Genomic DNA, 25951 nt, shown 5'->3' with positions numbered 1-25951 from the left:
AGGAATTTTTTTGGAGTTTAACGGCAGAAGCCAAGAGTAGCCCCAGCCCCAGGGCTGAGGGGAACCTGAAGTGACACCCCAGGGTGCAAAAGAGGACAGAGGCACCCAAGGACTCCAATTAGGGCAGAAAAAGTGATTAAATATCGAGGGACACACCCAGCAGGGAAGCAGAAACTCCAGATCCGGGGGGATCTCACTTCCTGCTGAGGATTCATTCCAGGGAAAAGCCCCCAGACCCCACTGGACACCCCAGGATCCTTTTGAGTCCATCACTGCTGGGCCACCACATCCTGAGGGGCAGAAGTGATCCTCAAAAGGACCTGGAGAGGCTCCGGGGAGAGGCAGATCCCCCTCAGGACGTCTTGGATTCATCCCTGGGGCGGCTCGGGGCCTCCTGCGGGGGCTCCTGGCCCTGCTTGGTGCCACCGTCCCGAGAAACCCGGGAATTTTCGGGTTCCCGGGGGCTCCTCTTGCTGGGTTCCTCCTCAGGAGCCTCCTCCCCCTCCTGGGTTCCCTCCCTGAGGGTCTCTCCGGGCTCTCTCCTCTCCGGATCCCGGCGTTCCGGGGGGATGCAGCTCTTGGCCTCGCCGTCCTCACGCTCTCTCCGGGGGCAGCCGGATCCGGGCTCCCGCGGGGCCTTCTGGGGCCCCTCGCCCTGGGGCTGGCCCTGCTCCACCTCAGGGACCTCGGGGCGCCTCCGGAGCTCCTTGGATTTCACCGGCTCGCCCTTCACAGCCTCCGGCTCGCCGGAATCCCGCGGGGCTCCATCCTTCGCCTCTTTTCCGGATCTTTCCCGGGGCTCATCCAGACCCTCGTCGGGCTTTTCCTGGGGGCATTTGGATGGTGGCACCTCGGGGTGGCCCCTGAGGGGGTCACTCGGTGGCCGCGGGGACACGGGGCAGGTCCGGACGCGCACGGGCCGGCCCCGCTGGCCGGGCTGGTGGCACACGATCTCGTAGGTGGCGGCCTCGGGGTCCTGCAGGTTCTGGATGACGTGCACCAAGTAGGCCACGGTCTGGGGCTCCAGGGGCTCGGGGAGCAGCCGCACCTCGGGCTGGACATCGGGGTCAGCGGGGCGGTACCGGACCCTGAGGTCACTGACGGGCGCCTCCTGTCCCGGGGGGCAGAGATCAACGGTGTCCACGTCCAGGGTCTGGTACCGGCACCGGCCTGGCTCCAGCTCCTCCTCCTCATCTTCTTCCTCCACGACCTCCAGCCTGATCTCCTCCCTCTGGTCAGTGATGGTCACTTCTGCCTCCCTGTCCCGTGCTCGGCGGCTGCGGCGCTCAGACACCTCCAGCTCCCGTTCCTGGTCGATTCTCCTCTCCCTCAGGGCCTCTTCCCTCTCCCTGACCCGGGAGATTCTCCTCTCTGGCTCTGCTTCCTCCTCACGCTCACAGGGACGCTCTCTCCTCCTCAGCCCCTCACCTCGTTCTCGGATCTCACGGCGCACTTTGACATCGGCTTCAGCTGCTGCCACAGAGATCTCTCTGTCCCTTTCGTACCTCACTGATTCTCTCTGTCTCCTTCCATCAGCTTCAATCTCACGGATGTCTCGCTCTCGTCTCTCCTGTGTCTCTCTCTGGCCAACTCTGGTCACTTCTTCCTCCCTTTCTCGTGCCCGGCGCTCAGAGCCCTTCACCTCCAGCTCCCGTTCCTGGTCGATTCTCCTCTCCCTCAGGGTCTCCTCTCTTTCTCTTCTGGGGCAAATTCTTCTGTCTTCTCCACCCTCACAGGGACGCTCTCTCCTCCTCAGCCCCTCACCTCGTTCCCGGATCTCACGGCGCACTTTGACATCGGCTTCAGCTGCTGCCACTGAGATCTCTCTGTCCCTCTCGTACCTCACTGATTCTCTCTGTCTTCTTTCATCAGCCTCAAGTTCACGGATCTCATGAATTTCACGTCTGTCCCGTGTCTCTCTCCGGCTGCCTCTGGCCACTTCTTCACTCCTTTCCCGTGTCCGGCGCTCAGACACCTCCACCTCCACGTCCAGCTCCTGGTCGATTCTCCTCTCCCTCAGGGCCTCTCCCCTCTCCCTGACCCGGGAGATTCTCCTCTCTGGCTCTGCTTCCTCCTCACGCTCACAGGGATGCTCTCTCCTCCTCAGCTCCTCCTGTGGTAGCCCTTCCCGGATCTCACGGCGCACTTTGACATCGGCTTCAGCTGCTGCCACTGAGATCTCTCTGTCCCTCTCGTACCTCAGGGTTTCTCTCTGTCTCCTTCCATCAGCTTCAATCTCACGGATGTCTCGCTCTCGTCTGTCCTGTGTCTCTCTCCGGCCAACTCTGGTCACTTCTTCCTCCCTTTCTTGTGCCCGGCGCTCAGAGCCCTTCACCTCCAGCTCCCGTTCCTGGTCGATTCTCCTCTCCCTCAGGGTCTCCTCTCTTTCTCTTCTGGGGCAAATTCTTCTGTCTTCTCCACCCTCACAGGGACGCTCTCTCCTCCTCAGCCCCTCACCTCGTTCCCGGATCTCACGGCGCACTTTGACATCGGCTTCAGCTGCTGCCACTGAGATCTCTCTGTCCCTCTCGTACCTCACTGATTCTCTCTGTCTTCTTTCATCAGCCTCAAGTTCACGGATCTCATGAATTTCACGTCTGTCCCGTGTCTCTCTCCGGCTGCCTCTGGCCACTTCTTCACTCCTTTCCCGTGTCCGGCGCTCAGACACCTCCACCTCCACGTCCAGCTCCTGGTCGATTCTCCTCTCCCTCAGGGCCTCTCCCCTCTCCCTGACCCGGGAGATTCTCCTCTCTGGCTCTGCTTCCTCCTCACGCTCACAGGGATGCTCTCTCCTCCTCAGCTCCTCCTGTGGTAGCCCTTCCCGGATCTCACGGCGCACTTTGACATCGGCTTCAGCTGCTGCCACTGAGATCTCTCTGTCCCTCTCGTACCTCAGGGTTTCTCTCTGTCTCCTTCCATCAGCTTCAATCTCACGGATGTCTCGCTCTCGTCTGTCCTGTGTCTCTCTCCGGCCAACTCTGGTCACTTCTTCCTCCCTTTCTCGTGCCCGGCGCTCAGAGCCCTTCACCTCCAGCTCCCGTTCCTGGTCGATTCTCCTCTCCCTCAGGGTCTCCTCTCTTTCTCTTCTGGGGCAAATTCTTCTGTCTTCTCCACCCTCACAGGGACGCTCTCTCCTCCTCAGCCCCTCACCTCGTTCCCGGATCTCACGGCGCACTTTGACATCGGCTTCAGCTGCTGCCACTGAGATCTCTCTGTCCCTCTCGTACCTCACTGATTCTCTCTGTCTTCTTTCATCAGCCTCAAGTTCACGGATCTCATGAATTTCACGTCTGTCCCGTGTCTCTCTCCGGCTGCCTCTGGCCACTTCTTCACTCCTTTCCCGTGTCCGGCGCTCAGACACCTCCACCTCCACGTCCAGCTCCTGGTCGATTCTCCTCTCCCTCAGGGCCTCTCCCCTCTCCCTGACCCGGGAGATTCTCCTCTCTGGCTCTGCTTCCTCCTCACGCTCACAGGGATGCTCTCTCCTCCTCAGCTCCTCCTGTGGTAGCCCTTCCCGGATCTCACGGCGCACTTTGACATCGGCTTCAGCTGCTGCCACTGAGATCTCTCTGTCCCTCTCGTACCTCAGGGTTTCTCTCTGTCTCCTTCCATCAGCTTCAATCTCACGGATGTCTCGCTCTCGTCTGTCCTGTGTCTCTCTCCGGCCAACTCTGGTCACTTCTTCCTCCCTTTCTCGTGCCCGGCGCTCAGAGCCCTTCACCTCCAGCTCCCGTTCCTGGTCGATTCTCCTCTCCCTCAGGGTCTCCTCTCTTTCTCTTCTGGGGCAAATTCTTCTGTCTTCTCTACACTCACGGGGACAATCCCTCCTTCTCAGCTCCTCACCTCGTTCCTGGATCTCACGGCGCACTTTGACATCAACTTCAGCTGCTGCCACTGAGATCTCTCTGTCCCTCTCGTACCTCAAGGTTTCTCTCTGTCTCCTCCCATCAGCTTCAATCTCACGAATTTCACGCTCAGGTCTGTCCCGTGTCTCTCTCTGGCCAATGGCAGCCACTTCTTCCCTTTCCCGTGCCCAGCGCTCAGACACCTCCAGCTCCCGTTCCTGGTCGATTCTCCTCTCCCTCAGGGCCTCTTCCCTCTCCCTGACCCGGGAGATTCTCCTCTCTGGCTCTGCTTCCTCCTCAGGCTCACAGGGATGCTCTCTCCTCCTCAGTTCCTCTCGTGGTTCCCGTTCCTGGATCTCACGGCGCACTTTGACATCGGCTTCAGCTGCTGCCACTGAGATCTCTCTGTCCCTTTCAAACCTCGCTGATTCTCTCTGTCTCCTCCCATCAGCTTCAATCTCACAGATGTCTCGCTCTCTTCTGTCCCGTGTCTCTCTCCGGCCAACTCTGGTCACTTCTTCCTCCCTTTCCCTTGCCCGCCACTCAGAGCCCTTCACCTCCAGCTCCCGTTCCTGGTCGATTCTCCTCTCCCTCAGGGCCTCTTCCCTCTCCCTGACCTGGGAGATTCTCCTCTCTGGCTCTGCTTCCTCCTCACGCTCACAGGGACGCTCTCTCCTCCTCAGCCCCTCACCTCGTTCTCGGATCTCACGGCGCACTTTGACATCAGCTTCTGCTGCTGCCACTGAGATCTCTCTGTCCCTTTCAAACCTCGCTGATTCTCTCTGTCTCCTTCCATCAGCTTCAATCTCACGGATGTCTCGCTCTTGTCTGTCCCGTGTCTCTCTCCGGCCAACTCTGGTCACTTCTTCCTCCCTTTCCCTTGCCCGGCGCTCAGAGCCCTTCACCTCCAGCTCCCGTTCCTGGTCGATTCTCCTCTCCCTCAGGGTCTCCTCTCTTTCTCTTCTGGGGCAAATTCTTCTGTCTTCTCCACCCTCACAGGGACAATCCCTCCTTCTCAGCTCCTCACCTCGTTCCTGGATCTCACGGCGCACTTTGACATCAACTTCAGCTGCTGCCACTGAGATCTCTCTGTCCCTCTCGTACCTCAAGGTTTCTCTCTGTCTCCTCCCATCAGCTTCAATCTCACGAATTTCACGCTCATGTCTGTCCCGTGTCTCTCTCTGGCCAATGGCAGCCACTTCTTCCCTTTCTCGTGCCCGGCGCTCAGACACCTCCAGCTCCCGTTCCTGGTCGATTCTCCTCTCCCTCAGGGCCTCTTCCCTCTCTCTGACCCGGGCGATTCTCCTCTCTGGCTCTGCTTCCTCCTCACGCTCACAAGGACGCTCTCTCCTCCTCAGTTCCTCTCGTGGTTCCCCTTCCCGGATCTCACAGCGCACTTTGACATCGGCTTCAGCTGCTGCCACTGAGATCTCTCTGTCCCTCTCGCACCTCACTGATTCTCTCTGTCTTCTTTCATCAGCCTCAAGTTCACGGATCTCATGAATTTCACGTCTGTCCCGTGTCTCTCTCCGGCTGCCTCTGGCCACTTCTTCACTCCTTTCCCGTGTCCGGCGCTCAGACACCTCCACCTCCACGTCCAGCTCCTGGTCGATTCTCCTCTCCCTCAGGGCCTCTCCCCTCTCTCTGACCAGGGAGATTCTCCTCTCTGTCTCTGCTTCCTCCTCACGCTCACAGGGACGCTCTCTCCTCCTCAGCTCCTCCTGTGGTAGCCCTTCCCGGATCTCACGGCGCACTTTGACATCGGCTTCTGCTGCTGCCACTGAGATCTCTCTGTCCCTCTCGTACCTCACTGATTCTCTCTGTCTCCTTCCATCAGCTTCAATCTCACGGATGTCTCGCTCTCGTCTGTCCCGTGTCTCTCTCCGGCCAACTCTGGTCACTTCTTCCTCCCTTTCTCGTGCCCGGCGCTCAGAGCCCTCCAGCTCCAGCTCCCGTTCCTGGTCGATTCTCCTCTCCCTCAGGGTCTCCTCTCTTTCTCTTCTGGGGCAAATTCTTCTGTCTTCTCCACCCTCACGGGGACAATCCCTCCTTCTCAGCTCCTCACCTCGTTCCTGGATCTCACGGCGCACTTTGACATCGGCTTCAGCTGCTGCCACTGAGATCTCTCTGTCCCTCTCGTACCTCAAGGTTTCTCTCTGTCTCCTCCCATCAGCTTCAATCTCACGAATTTCACGCTCACGTCTGTCCCGTGTCTCTCTCTGGCCAATGGCAGCCACTTCTTCCCTTTCTCGTGCCCGGCGCTCAGACACCTCCAGCTCCCGTTCCTGGTCGATTCTCCTCTCCCTCAGGGCCTCTTCCCTCTCTCTGACCCGGGAGATTCTCCTCTCTGGCTCTGCTTCCTCCTCACGCTCACAAGGACGCTCTCTCCTTCTCAGCTCCTCACCTCGTTCCCGGATCTCACGGCGCACTTTGACATCGGCTTCTGCTGCTGCCACTGAGATCTCTCTGTCCCTCTCGTACCTCAGGGTTTCTCTCTGTCTCCTTCCATCATCTTCAATCTCACGGATGTCTCGCTCTCGTCTGTCCCGTGATTCTCTCTGGCCAACTCTGGTCACTTCTTCCCTCCTTTCCCTTGCCTGCTGCTCAGAGCCCTTCAGCTCCAGCTCCCATTCCTGGTCGATTCTCCTCTCCCTCAGGGTCTCCTCTCTTTCTCTTCTGGGGAAAATTCTTCTGTCTTCTCTACACTCACGGGGACAATCCCTCCTTCTCTGCTCCTCTTGTGGTTCCTGGATCTCACGGCGCACTTTGACATCAACTTCAGCTGCTGCCACTGAGATCTCTCTGTCCCTCTCGTACCTCAGGGTTTCTCTCTGTCTCCTCCCATCAGCTTCAATCTCATGAATTTCTCGCCCTTGTCTGTCCCGTGTCTCTCTCTGGCCAATGGCAGCCACTTCTTCCCTTTCCCGTGCCCAGCGCTCAGACACCTCCAGCTCCCGTTCCTGGTCGATTCTCCTCTCCCTCAGGGCCTCTTCCCTCTCCCTGACCCGGGAGATTCTCCTCTCTGGCTCTGCTTCCTCCTCACGCTCACAGGGATGCTCTCTCCTCCTCAGTTCCTCTCGTGGTTCCCCTTCCCGGATCTCACGGCGCACTTTGACATCGGCTTCAGCTGTTGCCACAGAGATCTCTCTGTCCCTTTCGTACCTCACTGATTCTCTCTGTCTCCTCCCATCATCTTCAATCTCACGGATGTCTCGCTCTCGTCTGTCCCGTGTCTCTCTCCGGCCAACTCTGGTCACTTCTTCCTCCCTTTCCCTTGCCCGGCGCTCAGAGCCCTTCACCTCCAGCTCCCGTTCCTGGTCGATTCTCCTCTCCCTCAGGGTCTCCTCTCTTTCTCTTCTGGGGCAAATTCTTCTGTCTTCTCCACCCTCACAGGGACGCTCTCTCCTCCTCAGCCCCTCACCTCGTTCCCGGATCTCACAGCGCACTTTGACATCGGCTTCAGCTGCTGCCACTGAGATCTCTCTGTCCCTCTCGTACCTCAGGGGTTCTCTCTGTCTCCTTCCATCAGCTTCAATCTCACGGATGTCTTGCTCTCGTCTGTCCCGTGTCTCTCTCCGGCCAACTCTGGTCACTTCTTCCTCCCTTTCCCTTGCCCGCTGCTCAGAGCCCTCCAGCTCCAGCTCCTGTTCCTGGTCGATTCTCCTCTCCCTCAGGGTCTCCTCTCTTTCTCTTCTGGGGAAAATTCTTCTGTCTTCTCCACACTCACGGGGACAATCCCTCCTTCTCAGCTCCTCATCTCGTTCCCGGATCTCACGGCGCACTTTGACGTCAACTTCAGCTGCTGCCACTGAGATCTCTCTGTCCCTTTCGTACCTCACTGATTCTCTCTGTCTCCTCCCATCAGCTTCAATCTCAGGGATGTCTCGCTCTCGTCTCTCCCGTTTTTCTCTCAGGTTTCTGGCAGCCACTTCTTCCTCCCTTTCCCATGTTCTGCGCTCAGACACCTCCACCTCCATCTCCTGTTCCTCATCCACCCTTCTCTCTCTCCTTCTCCCTTTTCTTCTGGGATCGTCTCTTTCTTCCCTCTCCTGCTCCTCCCGGATCTCCCTTTCCCTTTCTGCAGATTCCAGTTCCCGTTCCCACTTTGTTCTCTGTCCGTAGCCCCATTCCTCTGGCTCTGCTCTCCCACATTCCCTGAGGTCGATCTCTAACGGTTCCTCCAGGTACGACTGGTGCGGCCGCCTGGACTCCGGACATTCCAGCTCAGCCGCCCGGCAGCTTCTCCCTTCCAGCTCTCTTTGTCCCAGCTCGCTCCAGCGGTGGCGGCTCCTCTCTTCCTGGAGCAATTCGGGTTCCTGTGGCCGATTGTCACCTTCTCCATCTGCTCCTCGTGGCCGCTGGGCTCTTTCATCACGCCCTGGCTCCTGGCGGCTCCACCGGTCCGGCCGTGGTTGGGGTTCTCGGCGTTGCTTGCCCGTCCTCACGTCTGCCACTTCTTCCTCCTGGTCTCTCCTGACTCCCTCTCGTCTGTCCTGCTCCGGGGGCTGCCGCCTTCTCCGGCTCTCCCGCTGCTCGCTCGGCTCCTGGCTCCGTTCCCGGTAATCCTGAGGGATCAGCTCCCCACGTGGTTCCTTCCCACTCCACGTGCAACGTTTCTGCTGATCCCTCCTCGTTTCCTCTGAGATTTCCACCTCCCTGACCCTGAGGTCTCCTTGCAGCTCAGCCTCACGATTCCTCTCCCAGGTTTGTTGTTCCTCCTCCTCCTCCTCCTCCTGGAGCTGCCGGCGGCTCCCTCTGCTCCTGAATTCCGGCTCCCGCAGGGATTTTCCTCCAGTCGGGAGCTTTGTCCTCTGCACCAGGAACGGGGCCCTCGGCTGGAACCAGAAGCAGCACTTGGCCACCCGGAACACCAGGAGGAGGAACTCGTTGAAATCGATGTCCCCGTCCCCATCCCACTCCAGGAACTGCAGGATCTTCTCGATGGTCTGAGGGTCGTGAGGCTTCTGCAGGGAAAAAACACGGGGTGGGGGGAAAAAGGGGAATTTTTGTCTTCCCTCTCCTTGGGGGAGAAATGCAACAATGGGAGGGGAAAAAGGGGAATTTTTGTCTTCCTGCTCCTTGGGGGAGAAATGCAACAATGGGAGGGGAAAAAGGGGAATTTTTGTCTTCCTGCTCCTTGGGGGACATCGATTGCAACAATGGGAAGAGTCACAGGAATTCTCCTTCCATCTCTCATAATTTCACTTTTAGGGCTCAGCACCAGCTGTGGGAATTCATTCCCCAAAATCCCCCCTGGATCCCCCTTTTCTCCAGGCTGAGCCCCCCCAGCTCCCTCAGGAATTCTCCATTCCCTTCCCGGCACAAAGGAACCCAGCCTTTGGTGGAACCCAGCCTTTGGTGGAACCCTCCCCGTTCCCTTTCCAGGGAGGATTTTGCCGTTCCCACATCCCGGCCCTTCCCGCAGCGCTCACCACCAGGGAATCTGCGAACTCCCTCTGGATCAGCTCCCTCATCCTCCTGCGGCTGAGCCCGGAGCCGTCCCCATCTCCCCGGGCGTGCTGCTGGAAGACGCCGACGATGGTGGCGATGCTGTCCAAGAACGGGGACATCCTGCAGATCTGAGCGAGCCTGCGAGGGACAGGAGCGGACCAGGGGCTGGGGGATCCCCTTGGGAAGAGGGAGGAGAATTCCCGGCTCCGTGTTCCCCCCTGGGAACACATTCCGGGGTTTCAGTGGGATGGGGAGTGGCCTCTGGCCTCGCCACGGACACGTTTGGGTGACGTCGGAGCGGGAATGGTGATGGGGATGCGGTGACGGGGAGGGACCAGGCGGGGCTGACTCAGGAGATGCCCCCAGATCCTGCCCCGTGGGGTTATCCTGTGGAATATTTCCTTGGAATGGGCACTAAATGGAACCAGTCCAACCCCTCTGCTGTCCAGGGAGGTCTCCACAGAACTTCTCCTCTCCAGGTGAACACCTCCAGCTCTCCCAACCTTCCCCCAGCCCTTGGAGCATCTCCATGGCCTCATTCCAGGACTTCCTGGTGTTTCCAAGATCCATCCCTGTGATCCTGGTGAGAGCAGCTTTAACCCAACCCAAGACAAGATCTGGGGCAGAGACCTCAAGAGCTGCGTCTGGAAACCTCCAAAGCCTCCTCCTTCCCTCCTTCCTCCCTTGTGGCATCCCCAAGCCGCCCATGGGGAACCTCCGTGCCCGATCTGATCCCGGGGAGCTGCGCCGTGCCCGATTCCCGCCTCCGGAACGTGCCCGGGCACACGAGCACTCCCTGCCCCATGGGAACGCTGGAATTTCCACGGAGAAGGGGCCACTGCTCCAGCCGGGAGCTGACCCCACACCCAAGGAAGCCCCCAGACCTCTCCCCTATTCCCTTCCCTCAGCGACAACCCAACCCAACAACCCCAACAGGGAGAAATCCTTGGATATTCCCAAAAAACGCTGGGAACGACTCTCCCGTCCACCGTGAATCCCGGGGAAACACCAGAATTCCCAACCAAGGGGAAAATTCCCGGCAGAGGGAACATTCCCAAGGGAGCCACTCACCCAAGTCACCGTCAGGAGCGAGTGGGATTCCTGGGAAGCCGTGCGGAGCCAGGCGAGGACGGGGCTGCTTTTATAGGGTCCCCGTTGGGGTTGGAGAGGAGCCACCCTTCGTGGACGTTGTCCTGATTCATCCTGGGCCAAGCCCAGTCCCAAACGGGTTATTTGGCTTTATCAACCCTTCCCTATCATTTTCGCCCCGAAATAGCAGCGGCTCTTCAGGCCGGTTCCGCCTAATCCTGGAAAATCCTGGCTGTAAAATCCTTTTATGGTCGAGTTTCGGATGTTTTTGGGGGGAATCTGGAAGGACTCCAGAGCGTAAATGGAGGAGGGTGGATTTCAGTGTAAATATTTGTGTTATGGGTGGGGGTTTATGTCTTTAACACCTGCAAAACCACATGAAAATAGGGATTAATATTTAAATTAAATTAATTAAATTAATTAAATTAATTAAAAAGAAAATTTAAGTGCTGATGGCAGCAGGGCTCAGGATGAGCAGATCAGGGACAATCAAGATCTTTATGACCCACGTAATTCGTCCCACAATTCCAAAGGGGATTTTTTTGTCTCTTTTTGTGCATTTCCTTTGGAATTTCAAGCCCGAGGTCACTGAGCTTTGGATCAGGCAAAGGGAAGAAGATTTCAGCCCTAAAATCTGGGTGAGATTCCCCAAATCCTCCTGATTTTGGCTCATGGGACACCCCTATAGAGTTTTATTCTTATTTTTACTTCTCATTAATGAGTATTTGGCCACATTATCCAATATAAAAAATAAACCAACGCCAACCATTTTTAAACGATTAAATGAATTTTTAAATGGATTTTTGAACAAGGAAATTGTAATCAATTGATGACTTTTCATTGAGAAAAATCACAATAAAACTTCTAATATTAATTGGACCATCTTAATTTCAACTTGGCTGGATTTTAATTAAAAATAAAAGCAGAAACCTCTGCTGAGAGGTCAATTAATGCTGAATTTCCTCCGGCTGCCCTCGGACCGTAATTACCTCGCAATCTCCCTATTTTTTAAGTTAATCTTCGAATGGCAAATTAATTAACTCTTCCTTTATTCCCCAGGAACTCTTAGAGGAAATCTGGAAAATTCCAGAGCCTGGATTTGGGGTTTGGAGGGGGGACAGGGTGACGGGGACATCACGGGGGCCACCTCAGAGCAGGAACTCGTCCCGCAGCCTCGCCCGTGGCTCACCCTGGGTGTAGGAGCCCAATTAATTAACGCTGGCTAATTAATAACCTCGGGGACACTCAGCCCAGGGATTTGTCCCCAACGTTCATTTTTGGGCTTTTTTTTTTTTTTTGAACCTGGATTAAATTACCCTGGTGCAAATTAGGCCCCGCCTGGGCCATAATGACACCCTTGGGACACTGTAATTTTGGGGTGGAATTTTTGGGTGATTATGCAAATGAGGGGGGGTTTGGTGGCCTGTAACTGTCTGGAATCCCCACCCCAGGGGCTGGGGCCTCAGAAATCCGCCTTGGAAAAGGTCCCTGGCCTCGGGAGCGCTTCCCTGGGATTCGGTGACATTCCCAGGATGAGGCAACGAGGCTCCAGGCACGTCCTGGTGGTGCTGAACCCCTTTTCCTGCTGGGTGTGCCCCAAAAATGCTTCTCCCAAGGCTCCAGGCACGTCCTGGTGGTGCTTATGGAACTGGGGTGGGATTTTTTGGGACTTAAGGTTCCTTTCCATCCCAAACCCTTCCAGCATTCCCTGGGTCGGTTTAGATGGGATTTTAGGGATCAATCCTTTCCTGCCCCAGGTTATTCCATGGATTCCCCATCTCTGGGAGTGCCCAAGGCCAGGCTGGACCCACCTGGGATAGGGGAAGGTCCCTGCCCATGGAACTGGGGTGGGATTGTTTGGGATTTCAGGTTCCTTTCCATCCCAAACCATTCCAGGATCCCCTGGGCCGGTTTAGATGGGATTTTAGGGATCAATCCTTCCCTGGCCCAGGTTATTCCATGGATTCCCCATCTCTGGAAGCGCCCAAGGCCAGGCTGGACCCACCTGGGACGGTGGAATTTGTCCCACCCAGGTGCTGGGATGCTTTTCCAGCCGGGATGTGGACGAGCAGTGGGATGAGGTCAGCGGGGCTCATTCCGGGCTGGGGCACCAGGACTCCTCACCCCACTCATCCTGTTTGTCCCCGGCTGTCACCTGCCCCCAATCTGCGCCATCGGGGCCCGGCCGAGGTCCCCACGCCTCGTCTGAGGTCGGTGACACGCAGGACACGGAGCCCCGGGTGCCACCTCCGACGTCACCCCCGAGACGGCCCCGAATCCCACAGCGGCCTCAGCTCTGAATCAGAAATCCCAGACCAGAAACCGCCCCCCTGCCCACGGGGATGTGGAATCCCAAGATTCCCTCGGAATTCCCTGGATCGGGCACGGATTTGTGGAATTTTGGGATGAATCCTTGGTGGTGGGGGGGGGTTAGCTGTGGACTCTCCGAGGGAGGGTCGGGAATTCCAAATATCCCACCCAGAGCAGCACAGGGCAGGGTTGGGAATTTGGGATATCCCACCCAAATCCAGCTTTTATAGGATTGGGATTGCAGCCTGGGAATTCCAGGGGAGACACCCCTGAAATGCCCCTCACCCAATTCCCCCACCTTTATTTGCTTTTTTCTCATTAATGAGGATTTTCTCCAGAATTAATTGCTGGCCCCTCCCACGGGCACCCCCAGCAGGAACTGGGAAGGAATTGGGAAGGAACTGGGCAGGAACTGGGCAGGAACTGGGAAGGAATTGGGCAGGAACTGGGCAGGAATTGGGAAGGAATTGGGCAGGAATTGGGCAGGAATTGGGAAGGAATTGGGCAGGAACTGGGCAGGAATTGGGAAGGAATTGGGCAGGAACTGGCCAGGAATTGGGCAGGAATTGGGCAGGAACTGGGAAGGAATTGGGCAGGAACTGGGCAGGAATTGGGAAGGAATTGGGAAGGAATTGGGCAGGAATTGGGCAGGAACTGGGCAGGAAAGGTTATTTTGGTTAATTTGGGGATTTTGGTTATTTTTACCCCGCCAGGGTTGGGGTTCAGGTGGTGCCAGAGCCGCGCCCGGGGCTCAGAACGGGTTTGGTGAGAGGGGTGGGGAGGGAGGGGAAACAAAGGGAGAGGAATGAGGATGTTGGGATGGGAACCGGGGCTGGGCCGGGGGCTGGAGCGGGGCCAGGGCTGGGAACGGGGCTGGGAACGGGAACGGAGAATCCTGAGGGAGCTGAGGGGGCGATCCCAGAGAAAAGGGGGATCCAGGGGGGGATCTGGGATCTGATCCCAGAGAAAAGGGAGATCCAGGGGGATTTGGGATCTGCCAGGGGGGATTTGGGATCTGATCCCAGGGAATGGGGCCAGGACAAGAGGGAACAGCCTCGATCTGTGCCAGGGGAGGCTCAGGGTGGGAAATTTGGGAAAATTAATGGAAAATTATTTTATTTTTATTTATTTTATTTTATTTTATTTTATTTTATTTTATTTTTTATTTTATTTTATTTTATTTTATTTTATTTTATTTTTAAATTTTCTTTTCTTTTCTTTTCTTTTCTTACTATTCTATTTTCTTTTCTTTTCTTTTATATATTTTATTTTATTTTAATTATTTTATTTTATTTTATTTTATTATTAATTTTTTATTATTTTTATTTTAATTTTTATTTTTATTTTTATTTTCCTTGGAAGCGGCCCAGGGAGGGTTGGAGTGGCCACCCCTGGAAGTGTCCAGGGAATTCCTGGAGATTCCTCGGGATGACCAAGGGGGGGATCGATCCCAGCTTGGACTCAGTGATCCTGGAGCTCTTTCCCTGGATGTTCCTGGACGATCCTGGAATTCTCCTGGAGCCGGCAGCGAGCGGCGAATTCTTCTCCCACAGTGCCACCAAGTGGCTCCGGGAGCGGGGCTGGGATCCCCTGGAATGTCCCGCGCGCGGACCTGGGACGGGGACACGCGGGGAAACTGAGGCACGCGGAGGGAAAGGGCTGGAACTGCTCGCGCTGCTCCCAGTGCCGGACTGGGAGCCACTGGGAGAACTGGGAACCCCTTAAATGGCTCAGGAAGGTCGACTTTATAGATTTTTACATTTTATATATATATAAAAATTATATATTTATATTATATATATATATAATATATTTTATATAGAATATTTTTATATAATATAAATATATAATATATTGATATATTATATGTATCTTTATATTTTATGTATTTTATATTAAAATATATGTTTTATTTTATTTTATTTTATTCTATTTTATTTCATATTTCATTTATTACTGCAGCTTTTACCCCTCTTTTTGAAGGTTTTATCCATATTATTACTGGCTTTATCCATCTTTTTCCATCTTTTTTCCATGTTATCCCCTTCCCATCATTCCTTTGCCGTTTCTCCCTCCTCCCCTACTGAGAGCTGCGGGAATTCGCCCCAAATTTTGGCCTTTTTTTCTGTTTTTGCCTCGTCCCCGAGCAGATTCTTAAACCTCCCCATTCCACAGGGCTTTCCACCCCCACATCTCCGTGATTAAATAATTGGAATCAAATCCTTCCTTTTTTTCCCGAGCTCTTCCCACTGTCCCTAATCCCCTCTGACGTTCAGAGGTGTCAGAAAATTCCCTAATCCCATTTTTTTTCCCATGTTAATGAGGATATTTCAATATTTCAATATTCCAGGGCCCCCCTCGAATTCTCCATATTTGAATAATCCCACAATTCAAATCAGGGATTCACATCCCGGATCCTTCCCTTGCTTTGAGACGCTTTTAATAAATCCAACCATCATTAATGATAATTAAGGAGGAATTAATTAAACCCTTTCTGTACCTTCCGAGCCCCAAACTCACAAACATTTCGGATTTTCCTGTTCCCTTTCCTGATCCTCCTGGGGAGGGAGGGAGGAATTTTTCCATGCCCCCTTTTGCTCATTTTCCCATTCCTCAGGATATTTTAATCCCATTTTTTTGGGATGTTTTCATCCAATTCCCTGGAATGTTTTAATCCAATTCCTTGGGGTGTTTTCACCCAATTCCTCGGGTTATTTTCATCCCATTCCTTGGAATGTTTTAATCCCATTTTTGGGATGTTTTCACCCAGCTCCTCAGGATGTTTTAATCTCATTCTTCAGGATGTTTTCATCCCATTCCTTGGGATATTTTAATTCCATTTTTGGGATGTTTACACCCAATTCCTTGGCATGTCTTAATCTCATTTTTCAGGATATTTTCATCCCATTCCTTGGGATGTTTCAATCTATTTTTCAAGATGTTTTCACCCAATTCCCCAGCTGGAATTCCTTCCTTTTTTAGCCCGGATCTGCCAAATATTAAGAACCCCACTCTCTTGCTATTAAATCCTGATGATTATTTTTTAATTTGGAAGCGGATGCGTCACAGCGGTTCGGAAAAAGCTGGAACCTCTCCGAATTCCGTGCAAATCGGGATGGGCCTGGACGAAGCTGCCGGGGCAGGGAGGAGGGAGCGGTTCCCCCCTGCTGGACACCGGGGCCGCTGGAATCCCAGCCCAACCAGTTCTCCCAGTGGCCTGCCCGGGTTCCCAGGGCCATTTCTGGCTGGCGACACCGGGGTGGGAGCTGGGACAGGCTCTGGCGCTTCCCAAGCATTCCCAGGAGTTCCTTCTCCGTCCCTTCTGGATTTTGGAGCTCCCAAACGAAGCCTCCAGGCAAAAATCCACCTCCCCTGGGGGTCCTGAGGGGTTCCGAGCCTCCGGCAAACTGGGAGCTGCTGGTTTAACTGGAATTCTCCATGCCTGGAAGAGCCTCTGGGGGTGGGGACTCATCCCAGGAAAATGTGGATTCCAGGCTGGGTTCCAGCTCCTCAAAATAAATCTGGGAGCAGCCCCAGCCCTGGGGGGGGGTGCTGGTGGTACCCAAACTCAGATCCAGCCCAGAATTCCCTAAAAATAATTCTCATCCGTGGGAGAAGGAGCTCCTCGAGTTTTTTTGCAGAGGAAAATTTGCTTTCCTCAATATTCACACAATTTTAATGGGGAAAACCATTAAGGAGGAGGATTAAAAATGCAAAGGCAAAACCATGGATGAATTAAGGCGGACTCTGAACCTCCTCGTTCATCCGTGGGAAGCGAAAAGGCGGCGGGTGACGAAACAGGACCCCGGCTGCAATTCCCACTGGGATCATTTTCCCATTATTTATTGCACTTTTCGTTGGGCAATCAAACTGACGTGGTAATTAAGAGATGATTGAAAAGCAGCTTTTTTTTTTTTTTTTTTTTTTTTTTTTAATCTCGCGTGAAGCAATTTCCTCTCTTTCCTCTCTTTTCGTAACTCGTGGGAAGCTCAGACTCACCCGAGCCGGGCAGGGACCCCTTTCCTTCATCCCACTGATCCCAATCCTATTTCTTGCCCCGGAACAAGCTCTGGCAGCGGGAAAGGCAGCGCTCCACGATGCTGGAAGTGCAGGAGTTGAGGCGGAACGGGCTCCGTGGGGACGTTTGGGATTTGCTGTCCTTAGCATCTCCAGCGTCCCCAAGTCCCTGGGATTGGGACCCGCAGGGATCCGTGGAAATCCCGCTTTGGGACACGCAGGGATCCGTGGAAATCCCACTTTGGGACATGCAGGGATCCGTGGAAATCCCAGTTTGGGACACGCAGGGATCCGTGGAAATCCCGGTTTGGGACACGCAGGGATCCCCCAGGATCGTGCCCTGGGCCTGGCAGGGCTCATCCGTGCCCAGCTCCACCACCTCGAGGGTGCAGGGATCCACGGCCGGGAGCTCCTGCCGGAGCTTCTCCAGGTTGTCCAGGCAGGTCCCGGTGGCTTTGGAGACCCCGAGCTCCTCCTGGGGCAGCGGGAAGATCTCGGCCGAGTCAGGGGGACAGAGCTCCACGGTCAGGATGGATTTCTGCAGCGGGAACCTCATCACGCACATCCCGGGGGTCTCGAAGGTGAAGGGCTCCTCTCCAGAGCTCGGGATCTTCACGGGATCCGCGCAGGGCTCGGAATCCGCGGGGAGGGACGGGGAGGTGACCCCGAGGGGGACCTGAGGGGGGTCGCAGGGACAGGAGGGACAAACGTCCTGGCATGGGCAGGGATCCATGGGGGAATTCTGCTCCGGGGCCACCGTGGCGCAGGGATGGCTCTGGGCAGCCTCTTCCAGGCAGGAACAGGAGCTCATCTCCCTGCGACTGAGAGCTGCAAGAAAAAGGAACAATTTCACACCCAATTCCATGAAAAATGTGGGACAAAAGCCCTCATTTTTTCGCTTTTTCTCTTCAAGCTCCCAAAATCAGCTTTTCTCATTAAAATCTGCTCTCAGCCAAACAGTTCCAACGATTTGCCAGCTTTTTTTTGGGGGGGGGGGATAACAATGGATTTTATTCACATTTTCAGATTTATAATTTTTAAGTGACTTCCTTCCCTTCCTCAGTTTTTTTTTTCCCCTTCTCCAGTTGTTTTTCCTTTCTCCAGTGGTTTTTCCCTTTTCCAGTAGTTTGGAATGGATCCTGGACATCCTGGCAGGATGGGGGTTTAATCCCATTAAATCCAGTGCTGGAACAACAGGAATTTTCCAGAACATCCCTGGGAATTCCAGAATTACAGCCAAGCCAGCGCAAGGGAAGAATTTTACCCTCCTAAACCTTTACCCCCGAGGAAACTGAACACCACAAATCCCCCTTTTCTCAGCTTTCCAGGGAATCTATCCTGGAAAACGACCCCTGGGATCTGCAGGATCCCAAGGAGACTCACCTTGGGTCGGGATCGGCAGGGCAGACACGGCCACGTTATCCCGGGATGTTCCTGGTGTGTTCCCGGCCTCCGGAGCCGCTGAGCCCCAGGCACCTGGAGCTCCCCACGGCCTCGCTCCGCCTCTGCCCTGCCAGGGATGATTTGCCTAATTATTTTTAATGGAAAACGCCTATTTCCGTGGCTGGAGCCGGACCTGGAGCTCGGGAATTCACGTGGCCCCGCAGACGCCAGGGAGGAATTTGGGAAATGAGTGGATTCCCGGCCGGCTGGCCAATAATCACCTGGTGACGGGGCAGGTTTTCGGGATGCTCCAACAGCCTCCAGCCCAACACCTCGTGAGGACCATTAGGGACAGGATGGGATGTGGGATTTGGGGGATTCTTTTATTTTTAGCCACGTCTTCTGACCTTTTTCTGTCCTGTTTTTCCACGGAGCTGCTGGAAACTCTTCGCTCACCACTCGTCCCGTGATGTTTTCCGTCCGCTCCCGAAGTTCTGACTCAAATCCCGTCCCCGTTGTCGTGATGGTGGCGTTGTCCTTGTGTGGCATGAGCAGGCAGGTGACCAGAGGAGTGACCACCACCCTTTTCCCTTCATTTTACCCCAAACCTGCTAAATTCCACCCAGCTGGAAATCCATAAACCCGAAAGTGTGAATCAAATCTGTTCCCTTCCCTCCCAAAAGAACTTTGGGAAATCATCAGAATTGTTCAGCTGAGAACAGATTTGAGCAAGAAAATCTCAAAGGGAGAGTTTGAACAAAAAAAAAAACCAAAAAAAAAGAGGAAATTTTTCCTGCAGTCAGCAGCAAACTCCCAACCCAAGGGGTCACGAATCCCAAATTTATTTTTTTTTCCAGGAAATAACCAAAAACCACCACACTGGACACCCAAATTTGGAGGGAGAAGAGGCAAAACCCCCTTTGGTGTCCTGGTGGAAAACGGCTTCGCCTCTGGTGCGAGTCACTCCTGTCCCTGGCTGTGTCACCGGGTGACTTCGGGCTGGGTGGCAGCGAGCAGAGGAGAATCCCAGAGCCTTTGATGTCTCAGGGGAACTGGTTGGGTCTCTCTTCCTTCTTTTCCAGGCAGGGACGGCTTTTCCGCGGGGAGAAAGCAGCGGCTCCGAGCTGCGACTGCCGCGTGAAGTTTGTCACCTTCCCGGGCTGGGTGTGACCTCCTGGCACCAAAAATGGGCACAAAAAATCAGCCCAAAGGCCACTGAGATCAGGGAGTTCACCCCTCGTGGCCCTGGGTGTCGCCTGGTGGAGCTGGGACACGCGGGAGAGGTCCTGGACGGCCCCGGAGATCCTGGAAATGTGAAGATTTCCCTGGAGGCCGACGGCCAAAATCCCGGCAAATCAAAGAAATTGAATTTGTGTTAAAAAGAAAATCAAAGGATTGTGGCAAAAATGACCAGGGCAGGGATTGTCCACTGGGGAGGGGAATGTCCAGTGTTGTGTCCAGTTCTGGAAAACCATGGAAAGAGGGACAGGGATGGGAATGGAGCTGGAAAATCCTGAGGGAGCTGAGGGGGCTCAGCCTGGAGAAAAGGGGGATCCAGGGGGAATTTCGGGCTCTTCCAGGGGGAATTTGGGTCTGATCCCAGGGAATGGGGCAGGACAAGAGGGAATGGCCTCGAGCTGTGCCAGGGGAGGCTCAGGATGGGAAATTTGGGGAAATCCCTCCTGGAAAAGGGAAAAGGCTTTGGAAGGAGCTCAGGGGGTGTTGGAGTGGCCACCCCTGGAGGTGTCTGAGGAATTCCTGGACCACATCTGGAGCTGTGTCCGATTTGGGTCCCACGGCTCGAGACCAGCCAAGGCCACCCAGATGTTCCAGGGACCTTGAGGAAAAGGTGGGCTGGGAGACACTGAAGATTTGGGGACGATCCTGGGGCCTCTTTGAGCCATCCAAAATATTCATGGAGAGGCTCTTCCAACTGAGGGATCGAGGGAAAGCTGAGCAGATTACCAGGAATAAAATTCCCAGCAGAAGGAATATTGTAAGAGAACCAGGTCCCATCCAGAGTCCCATCCCACCTCCATTCCCCAAATGCTCCAAAACAGCTTTTTTTCCAGAGTTTAATCCTGAGGGGGATTGTTTCCAGGCTGTCTCATCTGCATTTCCCAGTCTGTAGGAAATACTTGGATGGGGAATTCCTGGCAGTCACAAGAGCCTCACATCCCACCCCGGCGACATTAAAAATTATAACGTCGAGCGAAGTAATTGAAGGATTGGAGCAGAGCAGGTCTGGATTATTAAATATTTGATTTCCATACCCCTGAGGTGTCTCACTTCCGGAGCCACGGACACCAAAATCCTATAAAAGGATTCCTATTGTCCTGTTCCTCAAGCCATTTTTGGTTTCATTTGGTGCTCGCTGGTGGAGAATTGGGTAAGTCCGGCTCGGTTTCCTAGGAAGTCACCTCGTGGTTGGGGTTTTTTTTGTTTTCATTTTGGAGCCGTGCAGAAACAAATTAAAAGACTTAAAAGTGTTTCTGCTTGGGCATATTGGGGTTGGGATTCCCCCGGATTTTAATTCTGTCTTCTCTGGGGTTTATTTGCTGTGGGTTTTGCTCTTTTTCCATCAAGGAGGACGAAATTCTCTCTCTGCCCTCACCGACTTTGTGCCGTGTTTCACCCAGGGAATTGTTGGTGCTGGGAGAGATCAAAAGGCCAGGCTGGGACTTCAAAGGGGAGGAGTGGGAGGGGTGATAAGGAGTGGAGACTCTCAGGCTGCCAGGGGAGGCCGCGGTGCCTGGGAGGAAAACTCGGGGTGGGAAGAGCCAGGCAGATTTTGTGGGAAAAGCAGCCACGGCAGAGCCTTTCCTTGGGGAGGTTTTCCAGCTGCCACTGGCGGCCTCTGGATGAGGGCAGGGTCTTCTGAAGCCTTTTTGGGTGAAATCGGGGAAGAAATGGGAAAGATTCATCCCAAAGCAAGGGGAGGCGTGGGCAGGTGGAGGCTTCAGACCTTGCAGAAAACCTAAAGGGGCCCAAACAATTTTTACTTCCTGTTTTGAGAGGAAGCTGCCTGAAAACAGCTCCAAATTTGTCTAAAACACTTTCATGTGGAGTCACTTCCTCGCCTCACGGCTGTTTTCCCAGTTCGGGATTCAATGGGAAAAGGAAGAATTAATCCAGTGTATGGAACAGCCTGGAACGTTTTCACACCTTTTAAATTTTAAATTTTATTCCTCTCCCGCTTCCAGCCTCCCCCCGTTCCCCCCAAGAATGCGTCGCGCCACCGGCTGCCCGCTGAGCCAGATCTGCATCCCCCCTCCCGCCGTGCTGGTGCGGAGCTTCCCGGTGAGACCCAGCCTGGATCCCTGCGGCACCGCCAGCGGCTCCCGGTGCCTCCCTCCCCGCCGGAGCCCCTGCTGCTACCCCGGCACCACCACCTACGTCAGCCTGGGCAGCCTGGGCAGCCTGGCCCAGGCCGCCAAGCCCTGCAGCCTCGTAGCCACCACGTGCGTGCCCCCGAGCTGCCAGGACGTGGCCAGGAGCTCCACGAGGTGCAGGAACCCCTGCTGCTGCTGCTGCTGGGTGACCGAGAGCTGCAGCAGGAGCCAGGACTGCTGCCAGGAGGTGGCCAAGTGCTCCACGGGCACGTGCCAGGACCTGTGCTGCCAGGAGGTCACCAAGTGTGAAACCACGTGTCAGGATCCGTGTTATAAGGAGGTCACCAAGTGTGAAACCACATGTCGAGATCCGTGTTGTCAAGAGGTCACCAAGTGTGTCACAACGTGTCAGGATCCGTGTTATAAGGAGGTCACCAAGTGTGTCACAACGTGCCAGGATCCGTGCCGTCAGGAGGTCACCAAGTGTGTCACAACGTGTCAGGATCCGTGTTATAAGGAGGTCACCAAGTGTGTCACAACGTGCCAGGATCCGTGCCGTCAGGAGGTCACCAAGTGTGTCACAACGTGTCAGGATCCGTGTTATAAGGAGGTCATCACATGCACCACCACATGTCAAGATCCGTGCTGTCAAGAGGTCACCAAGTGCACAACCACGTGTCAGGATCCGTGCTGCCAGGAGGTCACCAAGTGTGTCACCACATGTCAAGATCCCTGTTATAAGGAGGTCACCACGTGCACCACAACGTGCCAGGATCCCTGTTGTAAGGAGGTCACCAAGTGCGTCACCAGGTGTGTGGATCCCTGTTGTCAAGAGGTCACCAAGTGTGTCACCACGTGCCAGGATCCCTGTTGTAAGGAGGTCACCAAGCGTGTCACCACGTGCCAGGATCCCTGCTGCAAGGAGGTGACCACATGCACCACCACATGTAAGGAGGTCACCAAGTGCACCACCACATGTGTGGACCCCTGCTGCCAGGAGGTCACCAAGTGTGTCACCACGTGCCAGGATCCCTGTTGTAAGGAGGTCACCAAGTGTGTCACCACGTGCCAGGATCCCTGTTGTAAGGAGGTCACCAAGTGTGTCACCACGTCCCAGGATCCCTGTTGTAAGGAGGTCACCAAGTGTGTCACCACATGCCAGGATCCCTGCTGCAAGGAGGTGACCACATGCACCACCACATGTGTGGATCCGTGTTGTCAGGAGGTCACCAAGTGTGTCACCACGTGCCAAGATCCCTGTTGCAAGGAAGTGACCACGTGTGTGAACCCATGCTGCCAGGAGGTCACCAAGTGTGAAACCACGTGTCAAGATCCGTGTTATAAGGAGGTCACCAAGTGTGTCACAACATGTCAGGATCCGTGTTATAAGGAGGTCTCCAAGCGTGTCACCACGTGTGTGGACCCGTGCTGCCAGGAGGTCACCAGGTGTGTCACCACGTATGTGGACCCGTGTGGCAAGAAGGCCCCCAGGGGCCTCACGCCGTGTTACGAGCCCTGCTGCAAGAAGGTGACCAAGTGGAGCAGCCCGTGGGTGATTCCGTGGTGCAAGAAAGGTGCCAAGTCCAGCACCAGATGTGGAGATCCCTGTTCCAAGAAGGGGAGCAAGTCCAGCTCCAGATGTGTGGATCCGTGCTACAAGAAGGTGCCCAAGTGCTCCACCCCGTGCCAAGATCCCTGCTGTGTGACCAGGTGTGAGCCCAGGTGTGTGGATCCCTGCTGCCAGGAGGTCACCAAGTGCAGAACCAGGTGTGTGGATCCCTGCTGCCAGGAGGTCACCAAGTGTGTCACCACGTGCCAAGACCCCTGCGGCAAAGAGGTCACCAAGTGTGTCACCACGTGCCAAGATCCCTGTTGTGTGACCAGATGTGCCACCAGGTGTGTCAATCCCTGCTGCCAGGAGGTCACCAAGTGTGTCACCACGTGCCAAGATTCCTGTTGTAAGGAGGTCACCAAGTGCACAACCACCAGATGCGTTGACCCGTGCTGCCAGGAGGTCACCAGATGTGTCTCCAGGTGTGTGGATCCGTGTTGCAAGGAGGTCACCAAGTGCGTCACCACGTGCCAGGATCCCTGCTGTGTCACCACATGTGCCACCAGGTGCGTGGACCCCTGCTGCCAGGGAGTGACCACCTGCACCACCACCTGTCAGGACTCCTGCTGCCAGGGAGTGACCACATGTGCCACCACCTGTCAGGACTCCTGCTGCCAGGGAGTGACCACATGTGCCACCAGGTGCGTGGACCCGTGCTGCCAGGGGGTGGCCAGGTGCCAAGATCCTTGTTGTGTCACCAGATGTGCCACCAGGTGTGTGGACCCCTGCTGCCAGGGAGTGACCTCGTGCCAAAATCCCTGCTGCCAGGGAGTGACCACTGGCCAAGGTTCCTGCTGCCAGGGAGTGACCACCTGCACCACCACCTGTCAGGACCCCTGCTGCCAGGGAGTGACCTCGTGCCAAAATCCCTGCTGCCAGGGAGTGACCACCTGCCGAAGTTCCTATTGCCAGGGAGTGACCACCTGCCAGGACCCCTGCTGCCAGGGAGTGACCACCTGCCAAAATCCCTGCTGCCAGGGAGTGACCACCTGCACCACGACCTGCCAGGACCCTTGCTGCCAGGGAGTGACCACCTGCCAGGACTCCTGCAGCCAGGGAGTGACCTCGTGCCAAAATTCCTGCAGCCAGGGAGTGACCACCTGCACCACGACCTGCCAGGACCCCTGCAGCCAGGGAATGACCACCTGCCAGGACCCCTGCTGCCAGGGAGTGCCCACCTGCCGAAGTTCTTGCAGCCAGGGAGTGCCCACCTGCACCACCACCTGCCAGGACGCCTGCTGCCAGGGAGTGCCCACCACATGCCCAGCCCCGTGCTGTGTCCCCAGTCGTGGAGGTGTCCAGGTTGTCACCAGGTGCGCCGACTCCTGCCCCACCACCTGCGTCACCCAGACCTGCCCCGTGTGCGGCCAGCGCTGCTCCGTCTCGGGCTGCCCGAAATTCCGGGCTCGCTGAGGGGCTCCGGGGTGGGATCCCCACGGGATCTCCAGAGGAAGAGTAAATCCTCATTTTCCTCACGTTCTGCCCCATTCCTGCTGTTTTTCACCCCAAGAAAGCGCCGTTCCTCACAGGACGTCACCGAGTGATTTTGTGCCCCCGGGATGGTTCCCTGGGAGAAAGAATCCGCAGTTCCCCCTCGCACCAGGAGTGTGATGGAGGAATTCCCCTCTTTCTTCTGTCCTTCCTCTTGATCTTTTTCCTTGAAGCAATAAAAGAAACGATCTTGGCATTGGCCTCACGCATTTCCTTCGCCTCCTTTTAATTCCTTTCCTAAAATCCCAAATTTTTGCAATAAAAAATGCTTGGGAAGGTCTCCCTGGGACTGTGGAATGCCCTGAGATGGAAGGGGCGCACAGGGATCATCAAATCCAACTGCTGGCCCGGCCCAGGTAATCTCAAAAGCACATCTCCAGCCCTTCCCTCAGTCCTGACATCCGTGATATCCCAAATCAATGCCTGATATCCCAGATTAATGTCTGAAATCCCAGATCAATGCCTGAAATCCCAGATCAGTGTGTGAAATCCCAGATCAATATCTGATAACCCAGATCAATATCTGATAACCCAGATCAACATCTGATAATCCAGACCAACATCTGAAATCCCAGCTCAGATGGGATTTCCAGCCTGGAAAAACACCTGAAAACCCACCAAAAAAGGTGAAATTTTCCAAGCACTCCTCCATCACTCGATCCCAAACCCCCCAAACGGGGATCCGGGACCATCCCGGGAGGCTCCCCAGGTTGAGCTCGGCTGGGAGCCGGGCCCGGGGAGGGTTTGGGGAGGGTTTGGCGCAGCAAATCCCGCTCGGAATGCGGGCGGGAGGAGCGGGGGCGGCGGCAGACGGGGCGCGACCGTCTGGGAGCCGCCACCGGCTCCTCCAAAGATGCCCCAAGGCCCGGGGTTGGTGACAACCGGCGAGCTCCTCCCCCGGAGCTCCTCCGATCCCGGCGGGCTGGGGCACAAATCCTCCCCGTGGGGTTTCACTGGACCCCAAAACGCCTCTAAAATTCCTTAAAATTCTGCGCAGGCAATGATGTCCTTCGCTCCTGCTCCCAAATCCTTCGGTTTCCTGGGAAATAAAATGTAGGTGGGGGAAAAAAATGGCTTTTGGATTAATTTTTCCCTTCTGGTGTGGTGCTGGTAGGGTACTTAATCACGTGTCCGTAAAATTCAGATTGAAATCATCTCGTAGCCCCCATTTCCAGAAAACCAACCAACCAAACAAACGGGAATTCTTCCTGCATGAACACCTGGATGTTTATTCCATACCTGTGAAATTAAAACAGGCAGAAAATTGCTGCTCACTACAAGGAAATGTTGTAGGAATCCCCCTGGTTCCTCCGCCAGGTGAGCTCTAAAATTTCCATGGAGATCAAAGCAATTTTATCCACCAAAGTAAAAAAAAAAAGTCTGGAGGGAAATCCAGAGATTTTTCCTGAAAAAACGCAGCA

General features: G+C 55.1%; 1 protein-coding gene across 1 annotated transcript; it reads right to left on the bottom strand.

The window, feature by feature from the left end:
- Window positions 1–352: 352 nt before the first annotated feature.
- On the bottom strand, window positions 353–9415 carry LOC143696204 (uncharacterized). Its single transcript, XM_077191902.1, has 5 exons — window positions 9278–9415; window positions 6556–8809; window positions 4873–6423; window positions 1293–4803; window positions 353–1229 (listed from the first exon to the last, which is right to left on the bottom strand). Exons 1-5 carry the CDS (start codon window positions 9413–9415, stop codon window positions 353–355), a joined length of 8331 nt encoding a protein of 2776 aa, XP_077048017.1.
- Between the last annotated feature and the right edge of the window lie 16536 nt (window positions 9416–25951).

The sequence above is a fragment of the Agelaius phoeniceus genome, chromosome 31 (assembly GCF_051311805.1).
Source record: "Agelaius phoeniceus isolate bAgePho1 chromosome 31, bAgePho1.hap1, whole genome shotgun sequence".
Taxonomy (NCBI): Eukaryota; Metazoa; Chordata; class Aves; order Passeriformes; family Icteridae; genus Agelaius; species Agelaius phoeniceus.
Note: the sequence above shows the minus strand (reverse complement) of the source record. Positions and strands in the feature narration are given on the sequence as shown.